Source organism: Caretta caretta, chromosome 1 (assembly GCF_965140235.1).
Source record: "Caretta caretta isolate rCarCar2 chromosome 1, rCarCar1.hap1, whole genome shotgun sequence".
In the NCBI taxonomy this organism is placed as follows: domain Eukaryota; kingdom Metazoa; phylum Chordata; order Testudines; family Cheloniidae; genus Caretta; species Caretta caretta.
Window position 1 is genome coordinate 202,166,534 of NC_134206.1, and position 22,131 is coordinate 202,188,664.

General features: G+C 44.9%; 1 protein-coding gene across 4 annotated transcripts in view; it reads right to left on the minus strand.

The window, feature by feature from the left end:
- Positions 1-1,099: 1,099 nt before the first annotated feature.
- Positions 1,100-22,131, minus strand: part of ZBTB20 (zinc finger and BTB domain containing 20) — a 626,421-nt gene continuing 605,389 nt past the window's right edge. For all 4 annotated transcript variants that reach the window (XM_048818099.2, XM_048818071.2, XM_048818047.2 and 1 more), the window contains 2 exons: positions 13,434-15,035; positions 1,100-2,631 (listed from right to left, as the gene is read on the minus strand). In XM_048818099.2, the coding sequence (XP_048674056.1) occupies positions 2,213-2,631; positions 13,434-15,035 (2,021 nt within the window). In that variant the 3' untranslated portion in view covers positions 1,100-2,212. The remainder of the gene's footprint in view (positions 2,632-13,433; positions 15,036-22,131) is intronic.

Below are 22,131 nucleotides of genomic sequence, written 5' to 3' on the forward strand. Positions count from 1 at the left end.
AAAGAACCCAAGTACTTTGAGAGTTTGCCTTGGGGGAATTCTCACAAAGGTCTTTATGGAGGGAAGTAATGTGAGAGGTGAGAGACAACAGAACAAAATAAATATACTGACATACATGCTGATCAGGAATCTTAAATGCTGATTCTGCATTCCTTGCAGTTTTGGGTGCACAAAGAATGTAAGTCATGTCCTTTGATTTGACATTTTTGCAAATGAGAGGGAAGGGCAGGTTATTTGAAATTGTAAGGAAAGAAAGCTATTTTGGCATCAGTACAAATTAATGGGAGATCCGTTTTCCACACAGCTATGGAAGATCCGTAGTGAGCAAGATGGAAGTGTGACAGCAGTACAGCAGATTAACTCTTCTCCAGTGACCACAAGGAAGGGAAATCCTAACCTCCGGATCTTACATACTTTTTGACTATAAATTCTATCATTCCAGAGGCAAAATGAACATTGCTAGAAAACCTGCTTCTCACAATGAACCTCCCTTCAATAGGAACAAAATCCTAACTGGAACACCAAAAAATAAACAACAGGACCTTGATAAGAGCCAAAAGAGAACCAAATATCCAAACAAAGTAGCAGTTCAAATGCTATTGCAGGATGGACAGACTATAGTAGATGACCTCACAATGCCCCCATAGACCCAGGTAATTCTCAAACAATAAAAAACAAAGGAAAAAACAATAATACTAAAATAGAAAATAAAGAAATGTCCTTCCTCTTTTTAAATCAAAAATCAGGATCGCTCCCCCCACCCTCCCTCTTATCTGGAAGCAGGTTAGCTAACCTTAACAGTCTCCGTTTAAAAGTTTATATATATACATATATATACACACACACACACACACACATATATATATATATGTATATATATAATAAAAGAGAAGATATTAGTGGCAGTGTACGCAAAACAAAAAAGAAAACAAAGAAAAATTACTTTTAGCAATCTCACTTTTTTTGTTTGTTTTTTTTACACAAATACTGTTGTAAATATATTTAAAAAAATCAGCATTCTATCTGGTAAACGTCACTTTTGCCCCTCTATAAAATTTTCAATTAAAAAAGTCCCAAGAACTCTTTTTTTTTAAATTATCCCCTCCCACCCACCCACCCTCTATTCCTCTTTCTTCCACAAGAATAAATCCTGATGCAACTGTTTTGTTTTGTTTGTTTTTTTTTGCAAAGATTGTGGGAACTAATCCTTCTCTTGTACCTCCATTCGCAGCTTGCAAACCTCAATATTTGTTTTTCTCTGCGTTTCTCTTTGCCTTCCGTGAAAGTCCCTCTTGATTGTGCTGAGGCTCTGGGCTCAGCGAAGACACTGAATAAATTACAAAAGAAAGCCACCGTTGCTTGTTGTCTGAATCTTCCTGGTGTCTGCTCAAAGGTGGTGGTGGTGAGGGGAAAGCGGGATGGGAGGGTGAGCTAAAGAGCGTGGGATGGAGCAGGATCCAGGAGAAGAAGCTGTGATTCTTATTCCTGATCCTGAAGGGACACTTCACCATCCAACCCAAGCCCTCTCCTCAGCCCTTTTAGAGTGTGTGTGTGTGTGAGAGAGAGAGAGAGAGAGAGAGAAAGAGAGAGAGAGAGAAAGATAAAGCAGACAAACGGTGGAAACCAGCAGGGCCTTGTTTCGTCTGGTTGCTGTTCAACCAATAGTGATATATTCCACAGTTCTAACTGGATACTGTGAAGTCCGAGAGCGGTCAGAATTGTGAATTACGTCCATTGAAACACTGCAAACGGTGTACTTAAAACGACAGTAGGCCTTGTAGATTTCGTAATATACTCTTGTTTTGTTTTTTTGTAGTGCTCTTCACAAGTGAGAAAAAAAAGATTTTTTTAAATTTTTTTTTTGTTATTTTTTTGTTTGTTTTTTTTGTAGTAAAGAAGGGTTGTATTTAGAGGCCAGTAGCTAGAGATCCAACCAGTGGAGCTCCTGAAGCACTACCTGGCCTTAAGGCCACCATCCAAGGAAGGTCGGGAAAACTATTATTCACCCAGCCTCCGGAAATGTAATGTACCAGCAGGCAAAAAACAGTTCTTCATGTAGTACAAAAACAACGAAACTAAAAATAAAGAAAAAAAAGGAAGAAAGAAAAAGGTAAAAAGGAAACAAAAACATTTCTTAAATTCTAGTGCCATAGCTTTTTTGTTGTTGTTTCTATTTTGTTTTTTGTTCATAACAAAGAGACAGAGATTCTACTTATCCGTCTGACACATGCATCCTCATGTGGTCGTTGAAATGCTCGATTTGGTCAAACTTAGCTGGACAGACAGAGCAGACGTACGTGGTCCCCTCTGTGCAGGCCACCACCCCGGCAGGGACAGCCCTGCTACCAGTGCCTGCTGCGCCGGCCGTGCCGTTGGTGGCACTGTGCAGAGCCACATGCCTCTCCAGAAGGGTCTTGTGGGAAAACTTCTTCTTGCAGATGTAGCACTCGTAGGACTTCTCCCCACGGTGGAGGCGCATGTGCACGTTGAGGGAGCTCTTCTGGGTGAAGCGCTTGTTGCAGATGCTGCACTGGTAGGCCCTCACGCCGGTGTGCGTCACCATGTGTTTGATTAGGTAATCCTTTAAGGAGAAGGAGCGCCAACAGATGCTGCATTGGTGGGGCTTCTCACCTGCCCAGTACCAGAGAGAGAGAGAAATATAAACAAATAAACAGACAAAATATTTTTTTAACAAATTAAGCTCAGTTCAGTGAGGCTCTCTGGAATAGTTCCAGGTCTTTCTGGAATCTCTGGAGACATGATCTGGGGGAGGAAGAATGGTTTTGTTAATAATAATACAAAACTTGGGACATAAACAATACTTTTCATCTATAGATCTCAAAATGCTTTACAAAGGGCATGATCATTATCCCCAATTAAACAGAGGATGAAAGAGATTCAGCCCAGATTTTTAAAGGTATTTAGGCATTGCTGTGCTCAGCATTGCAAAGCCTAGCTGACTCAGAAGACTATATCTCATTTTCGGAAGTTAGGAATGTAGGACTCTAAATTCCATCAACTGTCAATGGGATTTTAGCTCCTAAGTGTGCCTAACTCCCTTTTGAAATGAGATGCAGGCTCTTAAATCTGTTTGGCGTTGCATCACTGAGCACAGCAATGCCTAAATACCTTTTAAAATCTGGACCTTGTCCAAGGTCACACAGCAAGTCGCTGGCAGAGTCAGGAAGAGAACCCAACTCTCCCTTGCTCCCTGCCACATGTTCTAACCACTCAGCTACAGTTGATCTCTGAGCACAGGGCTGGGAATTAGGAAATGTGTTTCATTCTTGTTTTCTAGCGCTCACCTCCTGGCTGGCCTTGGTCAAGTCACTTCATCTCTCTATGCCTCGGTTTCTCCACCTGCAAATATTAGATGGGGATAATGATACTGACCCACCTCACATGGGAGCTGTGACCCTTAATACGTTAATGTTTGTAAAGTGCTTTGAGATTCTCAGGTGGAAGGTGCTAGAGAAGGGCAAAGGATTATTATTTCATAAGAGAGGTTTAAACTTATTGCTCCTTGTTCTGGTCAAACATGGCAGCTAAACAATTTGCAAGAATAACTACAACGGATATTTGAACACACAAAAATTCTTGGGCCAGCTGCACAAAGTCAAAGCTCATACAATGGCTACATCTCCAGCATGACAGACATGAGAATTAAACTGTGTGACTGTCATTTCAATTGAACACCAAAAATCATGGGAATTAGGGATGTGGCCCTCTTATCACAGTGTATTCTCCACCCACAGCCAATCTAAGATCTTTCCCTACAGCAGGTCTAAGTTTTCCCTCAATATGATCCAGGCAACCCAGTGACCAGAAGGGTGCAACTGAGGGCATCATTTAGTCCAGTATATGTGACAGATTTGTCCAGATTAGCTTCAATTGTCCCATGTGATGTTCCACCCCTTACTTTGGGAGACAGTTCCCAGCCTCATATACTGTACTATCAGGCAATGTTTTCACGATATTCACTCCACATCTTATCATTCATCTAAATCCCTAAATGCCACACCAAAAACTGTAACTCCTTAACATTATTTCTTAAATCATACTTGGGGTAGTCAAGTGTTTTAATTCATCATGCCAAGAATTTATTGTCATTGAGAGGGATTCTAACATTTCATTTAAAAAGATTGTAATGGCACTTTTGGTTTTTTTTGCCCATTGGTTACTCATCAATTTCCTAGCCCCTGGAGATGCTTCATGTTTTTGAAGAGATATTTCCGCTTTCTCTTAGAGTATATGTGTTGGCTACTTTAAACTGTAACATGGCATAGTCTCATATCAACGTGCAGAGACAAGAACATGTCATTGGCAACATTTAATTGCTTGCTTGTGCTGTGAGATTAGAGTATACGGCTCAAACTCTGTGTCAGAAAAGATCATTTAATTCAGACCGGGCGGGGAAGGGCTTATACTTTTATTATGAGCCTTTATTCCTCTCCAGTTACTTTGCAGTTGACTAGACAAAGAATGCATGGGGCCAAATCAGTGGCTAGTGTAAGTGGGTGCAACTCCATTGTCTTCAGGCATTGCACTTCCTTAAAGCAGTGGTGAATCTGTCCCATAGCTTGCAAAATTATTGGCAAAAGCACTTCCTCTCTCCCGCAGTGTACGCCAATGTGGTACAAATTTATACCACTTGTTTTCATCTCTGCCTCTCCAAATAACAAATTCTTTCATCTAGGATTTAAGCAAAAGGTTTAGCAACCGTTGCCAGTCATCAGGGTCACAGGTTTGCAATAATCTGCACAGATAAACGCGGCTGAAGGGAGAGCTTCCTTCCCATCTGGTATGGCAAACAGCTAGGGTTTTGATCCCCGAGATCCTCGATGAGATTGGTAGAAAGAGAACTGCTGGGTGTGATGACCACATACATCATGCAATTGAGCTTTCTGAGCAAATGAAGCAGAGGCCTGTTGATATCCCTCCATTTGCACTTCCCCATTTTACCTCCTTCTCAATGCAAGTGCATTAGTCTGGATTGTACAAATATACAAAATTAAGGATCTCTTACTCCACTATAGGTTTTTTAAAAAGGTAATAGCAGGTAGTGTGACTGACTCAATGCAAAACATGGTAAACACATGATTCCTAAACGTGTGAATTTCCAGCACTTCGGCTCTGTTTCTAAGCACACCTATAACACGACTGTCAGGCTGTAACGAGGCTTTAGCATGGTGAGTCTGCTGCAAAGATGGGATTATCTAACTGTATCTGTAACTCGATTAATCAGCTCAGCTGAACTATACCTCCTCAGAACCAATCTTGCTCCCATTGAAGCAAATAAGTCTTTTGCCTATTGATTTCAATGGGAGCAGAAGCCAACCCATTCCAATGCATACTCCACACTTTCAATAGTTTACCTGTGTCAACCAAGAAATTCCCCATTTCATATCCTTCTGAACTCCTGTTCCCTGGCTTCAGATGGTCAATAGTTTCCTAGCCAGGAAAATATATTCTCCCGCTCTCCCCCTATGTTTGCTACCGTTTGCATTATTATATCCTCATATATATTGTGATACGGTATTTATCCCGTCATTTGCTTCAAAATCTTTGTGTGGGGTCTTCTCTCCTAGGAATCTCACAAATAAATCAATATTTTTTCAGATGCAAATTTATTTCCTTACCAAACAATCCTTCTTTCACCTTTTCTTACTGAGAATTATTTGCATCAAAACAAGCAGACCCATGAAAAAACAGTTACTATCCTTTCTGTAACTCTTGTTCTTTAAGATGTGTTGCACATGTCCATTCAAGTGTAGGTGTGTGCACGCCCCAAGCACAGTTGCCAGAATTTTTTCCCCTAGTGGTGTAGCATCGGGTTGGCTCTGGTGCCCCCTGGTGCCGCATGCACATAGCACTGGTATAAAGGGCCCTCTTGACCCTGTGCCCCCTCAATTCCTTCTTTACCAGCTGACTCTGACTAGAGAGGAATGGGGGCGTGTCTTGGAATGGACATGTGCAACGCATCTCGAAGAACAACAGCTACAGAAAGGTTAGTAACTGTTTTTGCTTCTTCAAGTGCTTGCACATGTCCATTCCAATGTAGGTGACTCCCAAGCAGTTGCATAAGAGGTGGACTTGGAGTTCAGGAACATGCTGACAGCAAAGGTCAAAGCTGGCATCATCTCTGACCTGCTGGGTGACGGCACAGTGAGTTGAGAATCCTCTACCACTATGAATAGCTGAGCAGATCTACAGAATGGCTTGGTCCTTTGTATATAGAATGTCAGGGCTAGTCTAACATCTAAAGAGTGTAGAGGTTGCTCCTCCCTGTTTGAATGCGATTTTGTGAAGAACTCACTAGAAAGCTTGACTGCAGTGAAATTGCAAAACCACTTTTGGAAGGAAGGCTGGGTGCGTATGCAGCTGCATCTTATTCTTAAAGAAAATCATATACAGGGGCTCCGACATGAGGGCACGAATCTCCAAAATCTGTCTGGCCAAGGTGATGGCCACTAAAAAGGCTAGTTTCCGGGAGAGGTGAACTAATGAGCATGTTGCCACTGGCTCAAATGGGGAACCCATAAGCCTTGATAAGATGAGGTTTAGGTCCCAGGAAGAAATGGGGTACAACCTGGGGTACAACCTCTCTAGGCCTTCAAGAAAAAGAATAACCATCTCATGCGAGAGGACAGACTGCTTGTTGACTGGGGGATGGAAAGCAGAAATCACTGTGAGGTGGACCTTAACTGAAGAAATAGCCAAATTTTGTTGTTTCAGATGTAATAGGTACTCCAAAATAAGCTGCAAAGAGGAACACAAGGGCAGAACTCCGTGTTGGGAAGACCAGATGGAGAATTGCCAAGTAATTGGTCCTGGTGGAGGGCTTCCTACTGCCTAGCAGGACCTTATAGACCAGCTCCAAGCATGCCTGCTCCTCTGGATTCAGCCATGGAACTTCCAGGCCATCAGATGGAGGGAGCTGAGGTTTGAATGGAGCAGTTGACTGTAGTCTCGGGAGATCAGATCCAGATACAAAGGAAGCAGAAGTGGAGCCTCTGCTGAGAGGCCTAACAAGGTGGCAAACCAATGTTGCCTTGGCCATGCTTGGGCTATGAGAATGACCTTCATTAGAACCTCATGCACTTGTGGGAAAGGATGAAAGGTGTAATACAGATGATCTGTCCACAGAAGCAGGAAACTGTCCATGAGAGACCCCAGGCTGTGGCCTTGCAGAGAGCAGAACTGGTGGCATTTCCTGTTGATCCGGGTAGGTTTAATGGGGGAGTTCCCCATTGTTGGAAAATGATCCTTGCAATGTCCGGCCACAGGGACTGTTCATGGTGAGTGGAGAAGGACCTGCTGAGGAAATTCACCAGCTGGTTCTGCGCTCCCAGGAGGTGAAAAGCCACGAGATGGATTGAATGTGCTATGCAGAACTCCCACAGATGAATTGCTTCCCAACATAGAGGGGAAGAGCATGCTCCACCTTGCCTGTTCTTTCTCCTCTGTGGGTCCTGCTGGTCTGATCGGGCAAAGTACTGGTCTGCCTGCTGGGGCCTGTAATGTTTCCTAGAAGTCGCTGGGATATACAACCCCAGGGATGTCAAGGTTGCCCTGCAGTCCTTAGGAGTTTAGCATCAAGTTTGCTCCGAGAAGAGCGAGATTCTTCAAAAGGGAGATTCTGAGGGTTTGCTGAATCTCCTGAGGAAACCCAGACGACTGCAATCATGAGCTCCTACACATGGTTACAGCTAAGGCCTGGATCTGGCTGCACAGTCAGACCTGTCCAGGGATGCCTGAAAGGAGGCCCTCACTACTGTTTTTGCTTCATCGACCAGCGAAGAGAACTCCTGTCTGGCTTCTTGAGGCAGCCAGTCTTTAAACTTTTGGATGGCATTGCACATATTAAAGTCACAGCATCCCAGTAGTGTCTGCTGGTTTGCGATGTGAAGTTGCAGCCCTCCTGTAGTATACACCTTTCTGCCAAAGAAGTCTAGTTTTTTGGGGTCCTTCACTTTAGGCATTGCTCCCGACTGCCCTTGCCAATCTCTTTCATGAGCAGTTGAAATTACCAGGGATCCTGGAGTGGGATGTGAGTGTAAGAACTCGTAACCCTCCTCTGGCATGAAATAATGCTGCTTTGTACGCTTTGCCGTTGGAGGAAGGGATGTGGGGGTCTACCACAACACCTTAACTGGGTCCATGATAGCTTCATTGAGTGGCCCACTGCCATCAGGATGTCCAGTAGGCTATGAGAGGACTCCTTGACCACGTCTGCCTGGATGCCCAGATTTGAGGCCACCCGCTTTGAGGCCACCAGGAGAGCTTTGTGGTTATCTTGGGGAGGAGACACACCAGCTGTCACCACAGCCTCATCCAGGGAGGAATAGGAGGAAGCCAGCACCAGCTGGGGAGCCTCCACCTCTCCTTCCATTTTGCCCCAGACCCATGGGGCCTCCTCTTGAAGTTCGGTAGCAGGCTCAGTACCCGAGTCCAGATCAGGAGTCTCCTGGAAACGCACTGGTGGTGCTTTGCTCTCAGAAGCCATCAAGTAGGAGCATCTTGAGAGAGATCCCTGGGCTGGAGGGAACCACCACAGATTCCAGAAGGGTCATGCACTTGGTGGCATCCCTACGTTTGGGGCAATAGAGTAGTAGGAGTGCCTCAGGGAGTAGCGTGGGCGGCTGTGAAGGCAAGAGGAGTACGACCCCATTTCCGACTCTGATGATAAGGAGTCTCGGTGATGCAACCAGGGCAGTGTGGACCCTGTTGGTGCTGGAGATCGGTGCCGCAGTGGTGAAGCCAGCAATGAGGCTATCAAGGAAGGTTTTTCCCTAGAAAATAGTCCTGGTACTGGGCAGTGGCTGGGAGAAGATGGTTCCCTGCCGCTCAATGGCACTGGTGGCACCGCCAAAGACGGAGAGACTGGGAACGAAAGGAGGTCCTCGGCTGCTGCGAATGCTTCAGGAGTTGACGGCACCATAAACATACTGGAGCCATGTTGCCTGCCCGAGGTCGGTGCCTCCGGAGTCAGAGTCAGCGGAGCCTGTATAGGTGCCGGAGTTGCCGGTACCAGGTGTTGAGGTACTGAGGTGGAAGAGTGGCTTGGCATGGATCTCACTCTATCCCAGTCTCCACGTCTGGCCAAATTTGGTGCTGGGGATTGAGCACTCTCCAGCTGCTTCTTGTTTTTTTTCTTAGGCACTGGAGCCGGGTACTGGTGCCGAGACTTCCGCCTGGTGGCAAGCGTGCTCCGCACTGACGCTGAGTTACTCAGTACCGAGTCCAAGCAATTCGGCTCTGAAGCGGGTCTCAGAGATTCCTCCATGAGACGGACCTTCAATCTCACTTCCTGGCCTTTTTTGTGCAAGGTTTGAAGTTCTTACAGATCTGGCAGCAGTCCTTCCTATGTGCCTCTCCCAAGAACTTGAGAAAGCTTGAGTGCGGGTTGCTCAATAGCATTGACTTGCCACAGGAAGCAAAAGGCTTGAAGCCCGGTAGCTGAGGCATCCCACGGCACCAGGGGACAGATGAACTTCGCTAACTGATCAGGGAAGGGTCCTACACTAATATAACTAAAAACTGACTAACTACAAACAACTGATTAACTATTTACCCTAGAAAGATAGTGATAAACCCCTGGGAAGTTTGCTGAAGCAACCAGAGGAGTCCCAGCAACTGTCATGGGTGGTAAGAACGAACTGGGCAGGGGTGTAAGGTCAGCAGGGCTCCTTATACTGGCGCTATGAGTGTGCAGCACCAGGAGGCACCAGAGCTGAGCCGATGGACACCACTAGGGGAAAAAATTCCAGTAACTGTGCTCGGGGTGCGCACACACCTACACTGGAATGGACATGTACAAGCACTTGAAGAAGAAACTAAGGTTACAGGAAACATTACTTTTCGGGACATGAATCCCATATCAGTTTTAGTCACGTTCACTTCTAAAATGCATGTGTTCCTCATTTTGGGCCTTTCTCCCATATCTGAATCTCACTGAGGAGAGTGGTGTGAGATACTGACCAAAAATTATCAAAGCATGACATGAAGGAAAAGGCAGTGACACTTTAAAATGTGTAAGGAAGCTTTTCTAGAGCTTTAATTTCATAATACTGCAGATCTTAGTTAAATAATTGCACTGTTGGATAGGTTAATGCCAGTCTACATGAGACAGTAGAGTATTGATCCTGTATTTGTGGGAGTGAGGCATGCGTACGTGTGTGTTTGTGTACTACAGCAAACCCCACCAACATTTAGTTTTTGGAAGCATGGAAGCTGGAAAGATATTTTATACACTCCAGGTCTCTGAATTCTCATTTGGGCTCAAAGTCTCCTATTGTTTCCTCTTGGGACTGCATTTCATACAGCAAGCCCAATCCATAGCCTTTGCATTTTATGGTTCCCCACTTGTTCCCTGCTGCTCTGATGCCCTTCTAGAGCTTCTTCTCTGGGATTCTTTTAACAGGCCTGAGCACTCTGACAATGAAGCCACTCCTCCAGCCATCCAAGCAGTGGACACAGTTGGTCTTCTACTCCCCTGGCTTCTGTTGTTTGGCCAAGGACCTAGTCAAGTTTGCACAGTACTCTTAAAGATTCCTTTCGGGTGTGCCTGGAATCTGCTCACCCATGTACTGGTTTTCAAGAGTATCCCAGAGGTCAGTTAGCTCCCAAATGGAAATGCAAGTCACTTGGGAAATATGTTAAGAGTTCCCCTTTGCCTCTTTGCCCACTGAAACACTTGTCACTGAAAGTATATGAATTTTGAAATCTCCAATCCACACAAAGAGAATCTTTGCTGACTCAGGACTGAGAACATCTAGAGCAGGGGTGGCCAACCTGAGCCTGAGAAGGAGCCAGAATTTACCAATGTACATTGCCAAAGAGCCACAGTAATACGTCAGCAGCCCCCCATCAGCTCCTCCACCCCGCTCCCAGTGCCTCCCACCCACTGGCAGCCCCGCTGATCAGCACCTCCCCCTCCCTCTCCGCACCTCCTGATCAGTTGTTTCATGGCGTGCAGGAGGCTCTGGGGGAGAGGGAGAGGAGCAAGGGCCTGGCAGGCTCAGGGGAGGGGGCGGGAAGGGATGGAGTGGGGGCAGGGCCTGTGGCAGAGTCAGGGGTTGAGCAGTGAGCACCCCCCGGCACATTGGAAAGTTGGCACCTGTTGCTCCAGCCCCAGAGTCAGTGTCTACACAAGGAGCCGCATATTAACTTCTGAAGAGCCACATGTAGCTCCAGAGCCACAGGTTGACCACCCCGGATCTAGAGAGTCAGTGGCAACTCTAGGTCAAATATTTAGGCAGGGCCCTGTATATTTCCTTAACTACTCCACATGTGCTATCCTTCTGCTGGCTTGAAGCTCCTGTTGCAACCTGCAGTACATATTCTTAGTTACTGGAACAGCTAACCCAAATGGAGATTTCATGGAAGAGCCATTCTAGCTCTGGGAATTGAGATGAAACTAGTTTATTTCACTCTGTGACTTGATTTTCTAATTTTTCTGAGTGAGGCAATGCCACCAATGCAGAGGCTTTAGCTACAGATCCATGACTGGAAAGAGGGAGCTGAGATACTTGGTACTCTTTGGATTCAGGACTGCTTCACCATTGATTTGCTTTATATTTGGCCTAGAAGTGAGAGGAAGTGAGGTGTATATGGAAATGCTCCACTTGAGACAAGCAAGGTGAACCTCATGTTGAATTGATTCACCTGGGTGCATTTCTATGGTTGATCCTGGCTATTTCTCAACCACTAGACTAATGTTTTGCCAATTAACTACTACAGGTATCAGCTGATGATGGCAAGAGATCCTGAGACACAAGTGCTGCATGTAGAGAAGGTTGGTAAGGGGCTGCTATGCCAGTTTTGCTGTGTCAACCCTGAACGCCACAATACTTTTATACATAACAGCTCCCTGTAGCCCAGTCCAACCCTGGGTGACCCTTAAGTGATTCTATAGTGTGTGTGAGTGGATCAAGGAAGGGGCTCCAATTCAGCCTGATGATTTTTAAGACTGCTTTCTATGCATTTGCATGAAAGATGTCCTCAATGCTGATCATGTGATTTACCTAAAGCAGCCTGAATAACCATCTCCTCTAAGGTTTTACAAGGCAGAAGTCCTTATTGCTGCTGTAACAATTACTGTTTATATAGCAAGTGTATATATCAGTGTCACAGAGCTTTTATATATGGTTTATAAAGCAATAGACTATATAACCAATAATGTATATCTTAGATGTTTTAGAGCATGATTCACAATAGCATATAAGTGCTAATTATATAAAAATATAAACAAAAATATGTACACGCTATTTGATATATACATATATGCTAGGTGTGTGGAAGCAATAGCTATGTGAGAAATTGGAGAGGCACAAGAGACATTTCTCTTTCTCCTGTGATTGCCTCTGCTGCACTCTGCCCATTCCCCCCCATCCATATTATTCTAGTATTTCCGTGCTCACACAGCACCTGTTTTGTTGATAACTGCTAGATAAATATTTCTTCCTTCTCCTTCCAAATGTGGAATTTCCTCCCAGAATTATAACTGCCTGACAGCCAGGATTCAGTCCTGAACCAAGGACAGCTTTTCCATACAAGAAATGTCATTGCTTTGAAATCTAAAGACTCTACAAGGCTAAAAAAGGGAGCTTTATCCCAGTGGGAAGTATAGTTTCCCAGTGGGACACAAATCTTTTGCTTCTAACCCTAGAAGGTCCCAAGACACCAGCCTTTAATGTAGATACATTTTGAATGTATAGGAAAGCTGCTGTAGGTCATTTTTGCAAGGCTGTCTTGGCACTTATTTAGGCTGACCTGCATAACTCAGACATGGTTTCATCACTCATGAGTAATGCAACCAACCGAACCTCACACCACCACCAGGTATTCCATGCACACAGACGTACATAGCAGTGAATGACCCAATACTAATAACCCCTCCTCCAACAGAGAAATTCTATCTTTAATGGCTCTCTGTTAAAGATTCCTCATGTTGTTTCCAGCAACATTTTGTCTGACCTTTAATCAAAGATCAACTTGTGCTAGGCATCACATCTGAATTATTTCCTTGGATAGTCACTTAAGACACATTTCATTGATATAGGAAGAGTTTCCTTCCCTGTACCCTTGACACCCTTACCTCCCTAAAGGGACCATCTATAGGCTTAACCAGGAGCCTGTCCTGAGGCCCTTACTCATTCACTGACTTCAATAGGACTCCTCATCTGAGTAAAGGCTGATGGATCAGGCACCCAGTGTTCTCCCTTCCCATGTTGTGGCAAACACTAGTTATATTCTCATCACGGCAGTAACAGTGCCCAGAGATAACTGGAACCCTGTAAGGATCTGAAGGCTGTCTCACGTCTGCATTAGGCACTGGCATGCTGGAAAATGGAATACATGTCAAAATCAACTGCATATTTGTAAAGGCCTGTCCCTGGGCTCACATATAAGCCAAATGGCCATGCACTCACCTGTGTGTACAAACATGTGCTTGACGTAGTTCTGTTTGGCGGTGAAAGTCTTGTTGCAGAGAGTGCACTCGTAAGGCTTTTTTTCACCCTGTCCACCTGCTGTGCTGTGGCCCGCAGATGGGGCCAAGGGCTGTGGGGCTGGCAGCTGGGCAGTAAAGGTTGATAGGCCAGGCTGGGTCACTGTCACAAACTGTGTCTGTTGGCCAGCTAAGGGCTGGGGCAGGCTGAAAAGGAAAGGTTTAGGTCCACTGCCAGCAGATTGTGTGGTAAAGAGGGCGGGCAGGTAGGTGTTGCCAGCTGTGCCAATGACTTGTGTGTTGCTGGTCAGGGTCAGCGGCATCCTCAGATTGCTGGTGAGGGTTTCTGTCTGGCGTAAGTAGAGCTGGGTGCTTGGCAATGGTTGAGCAACTGTTGTGTTGACAGAAGGCTGCAAGGCCCCCTTTTCGCTGTTGTTACTGACAGTGAGCACTTTGCTGTCCATTTCAATGTCATTGCTTCTGTCCGGCGAGGAAGTGTTGGCATCGAGGTGCTGCGGATGGGTCTGTGTGCCTTCAGCAGGGACTTCATTTTGCTCTGCTTGGGAAGGTTCCTGCTGACCCTCTCGGCCCAGGTTAGCCATGAACTGCTGCTCCATGGAATCAGGCTCAGTCCCAATGGAGGAACTGACTCCAGAGTCAAAACTCTCCCCCTTGGGCTCACTCTCAGTGCCTTCGGCTTGGTCAGTGTCCTCAGTGCATTCCTCAGACTCATTACGCTCCAGGATCTGCACCCTCTGCTGGCCATAGTAGTCATAGTCATCCTCCATCTCCTGTTTGATGTGGATGTTGCCCACCAAGGTCTGGATCCGGACCGGACGTGGTTGCTTGCGGCAGTGTGTGGTCTCTGGAGTGGTGGAGAGGTACCGCTCCATCTGCTGTGAGCGCTCGTGGATCCGTGTAATCCAGCTGGGGTCTTCCATGTGATGGTCTCTGGGGAGCCCCAGGGCCGTTTCATGATGGCTGACCACTGCTCCACTGTAGAAGGAGCGCTCCCCACTGCCATTCTGCATGGAACAGGCATAGAGAGCTGAGTAGATCCTGTCCACGCTGTGCTGCGAGTGGCTCTGCAGGTAGCCAGACTCCGTGTCACTGCTCTGCCCTGAGGTGCCCGATTCGGGGGTCCCCCTGGGCGTCTCCTGCCCAGAGTCCTGAATCACTGGGTAGACCTCCCCCACATTCTGCGAGACGATCCTTGTGCATTCGTCAATCACAGTCTTGATCTGCAGGATGCTGGCAGCTGTGAGGATCTGCAGGGCCTCTGACTGTGAGACCCGCAGCACCCCACTGTACATGAAGTCAATGAGCTTTTGCACGGACTGGACCGACACCACTGAGGGGATCTCGATGTCACTGTACCCCAGCAGCAGCTTGTCCTGGAAGAAGGGGCTGCCAGCCGCCAGCACGCAGCGGTGGGCGCGTAGCATGCTCCCGTGGATGCGGACCGTCACGTCACAGAAGTGGCCACGGTTGCGCTGCTCGTTGAGGGTCTCGAGCACAGAATTGCTGAAGTTGTGAAGGTTGATGCTGTGAATGCGCTCTGTCATCCCCTTGCAACTGATGTTACCTGTAGCAAAGGATGAGACAAAACAGAGGGACAGATCAGGGCTTGTCCTCTGCATGTCCACAGCTGGCTAAAACACCTACCCACTGGATATACGGCACAGGGAACATCTTAGAGGTACCATAAAGGGGCACTGAGCACAAGGCATCACCTCTATGCGTGGAGACAATCAACTCCCCAGGGAAAAGATTTATCAGGATCTCTATGGGATGGATGAGTGCCTTGACTCTTCAAGAAAAACTAGACAAGACACTAAGGGTCAGATTCTCACTTACAGTCATGATCTTCACATCACACTGGTAATATGATGAGGCCGTAGTTTAAAAATTTCTGGCCCTCTATCTAGATCTGGATTTTGAAATCCCCAAAGTTAGGGCATAGTTTGATCCTGGGTATTGTAGTTCAGCCCTTAATAAAAATGGCAGCCATTTGCGAAATCCAAATCTGGACCATGGTTTGGATTTGAAACCTTTCCAAAATTCCAACTGTTTGTGTGTCTGGGGGCTTGGTTTAGGTCATTCATTACTCAAAAGTGAACTAACCCTCGGTCAAGAATCAAAGAAGATCCATTAACTTTCTCCCCTGTTTTCACTCCACCGTGGGGGTTTTGACACTACACCAGCTGGGATTAGAAGTGCTGTAATACCAAGATAAAAGCTGTCTGAGGGTATTTATTGCCTGACCAGAAGTGGGAAGTAAAAGGAACCTGGCCAAAATGCCTGTTCTAAGGAGAACTTCTCTTATTTACCTCTCACTGCTTTTACAGTTGGCTAAAAAATAACTATCTTTTTAATCTCTCAGTCCACTTCTCTCTCTCCCAAAAATTATTTTGATTTAATATTGATTCTCTCTCCCCTCTCTTGTCCGTTTAAATCAGTGGTTCTCAACTAGGGGGTACGTATACACTTGGGGGTATGCAGAGGTCTTCCAGGGGGTACATCAACCCATCTAGATATTTGCCGAGTTTTACAACAGGCTATGTAAAAAGCACTAGTTAAGTCAGTACAAACTAAAATTTCATACAGGCCATGACTTGTTTATACTGCTCTATATACTATACACTGAAATGTAAGTACAATATTTATATTCCAATTGATTTAGAATTATATGGTAAAAATGAGAAAATAAGCAATTTGTCAGTGACAGTGTGCTGTAACACTTTTGTCTTTTTAGGTCTGATTTTGTAAGCAAGTCCTTTTTAAGTGAGGTGGAACTTGGGGGTACGCAAGACAAATCAGACACCTGAACGGGGTACAGCAGTCTGGAAAGGTTGAGAGCCACTGGTTTAGATAACAAGAATTTGGAGGCAGATGTGTCTTCATATGTGCCTGCAAAAAACTTACCACACTCTGAAGGCTAAATAAATAATAGCCTTATTAATGAACCCTCACACAGTATCTGAGTGCTAAGATCCAAGACCAACGCAAATGTCACTGTTAGCATGTTTGTGAACATTCCATCAGAAATTTTCCCATCCCATGTCTGCAACCCACACTCACTGCAGTCATGCGCAAGTGCATGAGACACTGAAAGTGGAACTGACTCTATAAAATCAGTAAATCAAACTAGCTTATTTTTATTGTTTAAGAAAAAATGTAAAGCAAAGAAACAGCATCTAAGGTGATATTAATAACAAATGTAAGAATGTTTAATTTTTTGAATATATGATTTTTAACTTGCCAGTGTTCTTCTAAGTCCAACATAAAGAACATTTGGCCATTGTTATTATTCTCATCTTAGAGACAGGCAGCAAAATGCTACCAACTGCAATTTGCTGAACAATGCAGCCTCCTCTCACTCACGCCCTTTCCTCCTCATTTACCCATTCCTGCTATCTAAAGCACCCTCTCTTCTGGAGCTTCAAAGAGAAACCATATTGGACACAGGTGGTTATTTAAATTCTCTGATGATAAAAGGGGACCAAAAATGTCAGGAAATGGAAATTCTGATGGGGACAAGCTGCCTAAAGGAGCCTGATGCTTACAGAAGGAAACAGGCCAGTATTAGGGATTACACTAATTTCCATATGAAACTGCTCTCCCGGGAGATGCTCATATGGCAGCAATGCTTGGGAAATCACTAATGGAATCATGGAGACTGTGAATTATATCTGTTTTGTTCACAAGCTTTGCCAGGACATGTGAGCTTTATCCCCGACTGACAAGGGCACTGGAAAGATACTGCAGGTACCTCATAGGCATTCACTCATAGATATTGCAGGTATCACACCAAGTAATGTGAATGGGTCTTTTCCTCCTCCTACACCAAGTCAACCACCTCCCAGAGTCCTCCTGGCCAGCCATGGACACATCCTTATGTGTCAGATCACATGAGAATTCAAGATGAACTCAAGATAAAACACAAGGAATCTCTCTCCGAAAGACAGAGAACTTGGAGGCATTATGGGGGTAGGGCCCCTGCAGAAGCGGGAGTGTGCTGTGGCTGATTGTTTAAGGGATGACACCTCCTTTCTTCAAGGCCATCCCTGGACAAGGGCATGAGGATGTCTAATTGAGCGGATACACAAGACATTCTCTTTTTCACAAGTTCTGCTTGGTCAAAACATACCTATCACAATCTGCTTTGATCATGAGGTATCCTTTTAATTCAAACCGATCTTTAAAACCAATTCTCCCTGTAATTTTGTTCCATTTTATAAAAAAGATATATTAAATAATAGCAAGACATACAACAGCCTCGCTTAGCCTCTCACATCCAAAAAACACTGGAGGGAATACCCCAGAAGCACCTGGCTGATTCTATAAACGTATGGTTTGATTTTCAGAGGTGCTGTGAGTCCCTTCTTTTGATGCACCAGTGCAGCCCACATTAGTTTGGAAGCTGGACTTTTGCAAACACATTCATAGGAGAAGATACTTCAGTTCAACTTTATTTATTTCAAAGTAATTTAACGCTGGTGAAAGTTGCTGGACTGACAACCCTTGGAGACTGAAGTTTGCTGTTTATTCACAGGACAGATGAACAACTTGAGCAGCATCAGGGAAGCTTTGTTCATACATCCCTCTAGCATTCCCATACCCTAACCTGAAGAGAAAGGGGAATTCTGTATCTATGCTCCATTCAGTCCTTGGATTACAAGGGTATAGCTTGTTCAGGAAGGATAGGCAGGATAAAAAGGCAGAAGGTGTTGCATTACACATCAAAAATAAATACACTTGTTCTGAGATCCAGAAGGAGGTCAGAAGTAGACTAGATGAACGTTTCTGAGTAAAGATAAAATGGATAAAAAATAAGCATGATTCATGGTAGAGGTCAACTACAGACTACCAAATCAGAAAGAGGAGGTGGATGAGGCATTTTGAGAACAAGCAATACAAATACACAAAACACAAGACCTGGTTGTAATGTGGGACATTAACGACCCAGACATCTGTTTGAAATGTAATACAGCAAAACACAACATTTCCCATAGGTTCTTGGAATGCATTGGGAACAACTTTTTGTTTCAGAAAGAGGAGGAAGTAAACAGAGAGGCAGCCATTTTAAACTTGATTCTGCCTACAGGGAGGAATTGATAGCGAATCTGAAGGTCTGGGTGATGTGATTATGAAATGATGGATTTCATGATTCTAAGGAAAGAAAGTCATGAGAAAAGAAGAGTAAGGACAAAGTAAGGACTTTAAAACAGCAGATTTCAACAAACTTGGAGAACTGGCAGGTAAGCTCCCATGGGAAGAAAACCTAAGGGAAAAAAGAAGTTCAGGAGATCTGGCCTAAAGGCACAACTGCAAACTATCCCAAATGCAAAAGAAAGATAGGAAGAACTGTAAGAGGCCAGTATGGCTCCATCACAAGCTCTTTAATGACCTGAAAATTAAAAAGGAATCCTACAAAAACTGGAAACTTGAGCAAATTGCAAAGGAGGAATACAGAAGAATAGCACAAGCATGTACGGACAAAACCAGAAAGGTGAGGGCACAAAATGAATTATACTTAGCCAGGGACATAAAGGCAATAAGAAGAGGTTTTAAAAATACATAGGGAGCAAGAGAAAGACAAAAAGGTCCTCTACTTAGTGGGGAATGAGAGTTAATAACTGAAGACATCAAGAAAGCTGAGGTGTTTAATGCCTATTTTATTTCATTCTTCACTAAAAAGGTTAATGGTGATCAGATACTCAAAACAAACAACAAGGGGGAAGGAACACAAGACAAAACAGGAAAAGAAAATGTTAAAGAATATTTAGATAAATTAGATGTATTAAAGTCAGCAGGGCTTGTTGCAATTCATCCTTGGGTACTTAAGGAACTAGCTGAAGCAATCTCAGAACCATTAGCAATTATCTTGGAGAACGGCAAACATAGTACCTATCTTTAAAAAGGGGAACAAAGAGGACCTGGGGAATTACAGACCCATCATCCTAACTTTAATACCTAGAAAGATATTCAGACGAATTATTAAACAATCAATCTGTAAGCACCAAGAGGATAATAGGGTTATAAGAAAGAGCCAGCATGGATTTGTCAAGAACAAATCAAACCAAACTAACCTAATTTCCTTCTTTGACAGGGTTACTGGCCTAGTGGTTAGGGGGAAGCAGTAGAAGCGATATATCTTGATTTTGACATAGTCCCATATGACTTTCTCATAAGCATACTAGGGAAATGGGGTCTAAATGAAATTACTGTAAAGTGGGTGCACAACTGGTTGAAAGACCGTGCTCAAAAAGTGGTTCGCTGTCAAACTGAAAGGGCATATCTAGTAGGGTCACACAGGGTTGCTCCTGGGTCCGGTACTATTCAATATTTTCATTAATGCCTTCGATAATGGAATGAAGAGTGTGCTTATAAAATTTGCAGATTACGCCAATCTGGGAGATGTTGCAAGCACTTCGGAGGACAGGATTAAAATTCAAAACCCCCTTGACAAATTGGGGAATTCGTCTGAAATCAAAAAGATGAAATTCAATAAAGGTAAGTACAGAGTATTTTACTCAGGAAGGAAAAATCAAATGCGAAACTACAAAATGGGGAATAACTGGGGAGGTGGTAGTACAGCTGAATAAGATCTGGGGGGGTTATAGTAGATCACAACTTGAATATGATTGCGAAAAAGGCTAATATCATTCTGGGGTGTATTAACAGGAGGGTCAAATGGGAGACCCAGGATGTAACTGCCAGGCTCTACTCAGCACTGGTGAGTACTGTGTCCAGTTCTGGGAGCCACACTTTAGGAAAGTGTGGATGAATTGGAGAGAGTCCAGAGAGCAACAAAAATGATAAAAGGTTTAGAAAACCTGACCTTTGAGGAAAGGTTAAACAAACTGGGCATGTTTATTCTTGAGAAAAGAAGACTGAGGGGTGAACCCGGTAACAGTCTTCAAATATGTTAAGGGCTGCTATAAAGAGGACAGGGATCAATTGCTTGCCATGTCCACAGAAGGTAGGACAAGAAGTAATGGGCTTAGCCTGCAGCCAGGGAGATTTAGGTTACACATTAGAAAAAACTTTTTGACTATAAGGGTAGTTAAACTGTGGAATAGGCTTCAGAGGAGGTTGTGGAAACCCCATCACTGGAGGTTTTTAAGAACAGGTTGGACAAATATCAGTTAGGGATGGTTTAGGTTTACTTGGTACTGCCTCAGCACAGAGAGCTGGACTTGATGACTTTATTCCTATGATTCTCTGCTGAAATGGTCAACCAGGGACCAGTACAACCATGTACTGATTGTGAGGGGATTTTTGATGTGATGTGGACAGCAGGGGCTAGATCCACAAAGGGAACTTAGACTTAGCATTGCAGTGCCCTGTCGCCTAATGGAATCCACACCCCTGAGTTAGGAGCTCAGGCTCCCTATAGAATGCATAAGGAACAGTTGGCTCTGAAAGCTGGGATTCACTGAAGCCAGCAAACTGAGTGGGGAACTGCCTCAGCTGGCCAACAGGAAATACTGAGGAGAGGCATGCAGGCTAAGCCCCACTCCTCAAAGAAACTTCGGTGCCTAATTCTGATCCTGAGGAAAGTGGTGTTGGTGCCCTCTCCCTTTTAACCTAGAGCCCAGTGGTTAGAGCACTCACCCATGCTATGGGACACTCAAGTTCAACCCCCACTTTGCCTGAGATGAGCAGGGACTTGAACCCAGGTCTCCCACCTCCCAGGAGAGTGATCTAATCACTGGGCTCTATGATTTTTTTTGGGGTGGGGGGAGGAGGGGAACTCTCTCAATCTCCCTGGTTGAAGTTTTTTCATTTTGTATAAACACTTAAAAATGCCTGCTCCACAACAGGCAGAGAGGGGATTTGAACCTGGGTTTCCCACTTCTTGTGGTGAACAGGTAACACCCCCACTTCGTTTTGTACTGGGCCCAATCCAGTAGCACACCTATTGGAACAGGCCCCACAGGTAAGATAGGTGGGGGAATGCTTAGTTTGAGAATCCCACTGGGGCTTAGACATGTGCTAGGCTCCGGGCATCAGGATTTAGGCACCTGGGTGCACGCCTACTGGCAGACAATTAGGTACCTGTGGTATTTAAGTGCCTACTGGGTTAGCTGGCTGCTGAGAGGGGGCTTTTGAGCCTCTAAATTTTGGATTTAGGCACCTAAAGTGGCTGTGAAGTGCCTAAATCCCTCTGTGAATCTAGCCTCTGTCGTCTAGGAACTGGACTGACCCCTCACTAGAGTCACTTCATATACAAGCCAATGAGCAGACAGACAGTAATGGCTTTTGGTTACTAGCATCATGGCAAAACTTTTTGTTTGAATCCATTGTTTAGTGACTTACTACAAAACTTTCATTTATCCCCTTCCTTCCTTCCTCCCTCCCTCCCTCCCTTCCAATCACCACACCCAGGTTCCAAGTCTACACACCTATTACAAATGTCAAAAGGATCCCTGGCCCACTGTGTGAGAGTGAGGGGACCTGCAGCTGAAGTGCCCATACCTATGAGAGCCTCAGCTAGCATACGAATAACTAGGACAAACAAGAGAGACTGGGGATGAGTTGGAGAAACAGGGAGAGAGTGGGGGCAGAAAAGCATGGAAAGAATATGATGAAGTTCTTTCTGGGTCTCTGTGGGGGGAGGGATAGCTCAAAGGGGGGAGGGATAGCTCAAAGGGGGGAGGGATAGCTCAGTGGTT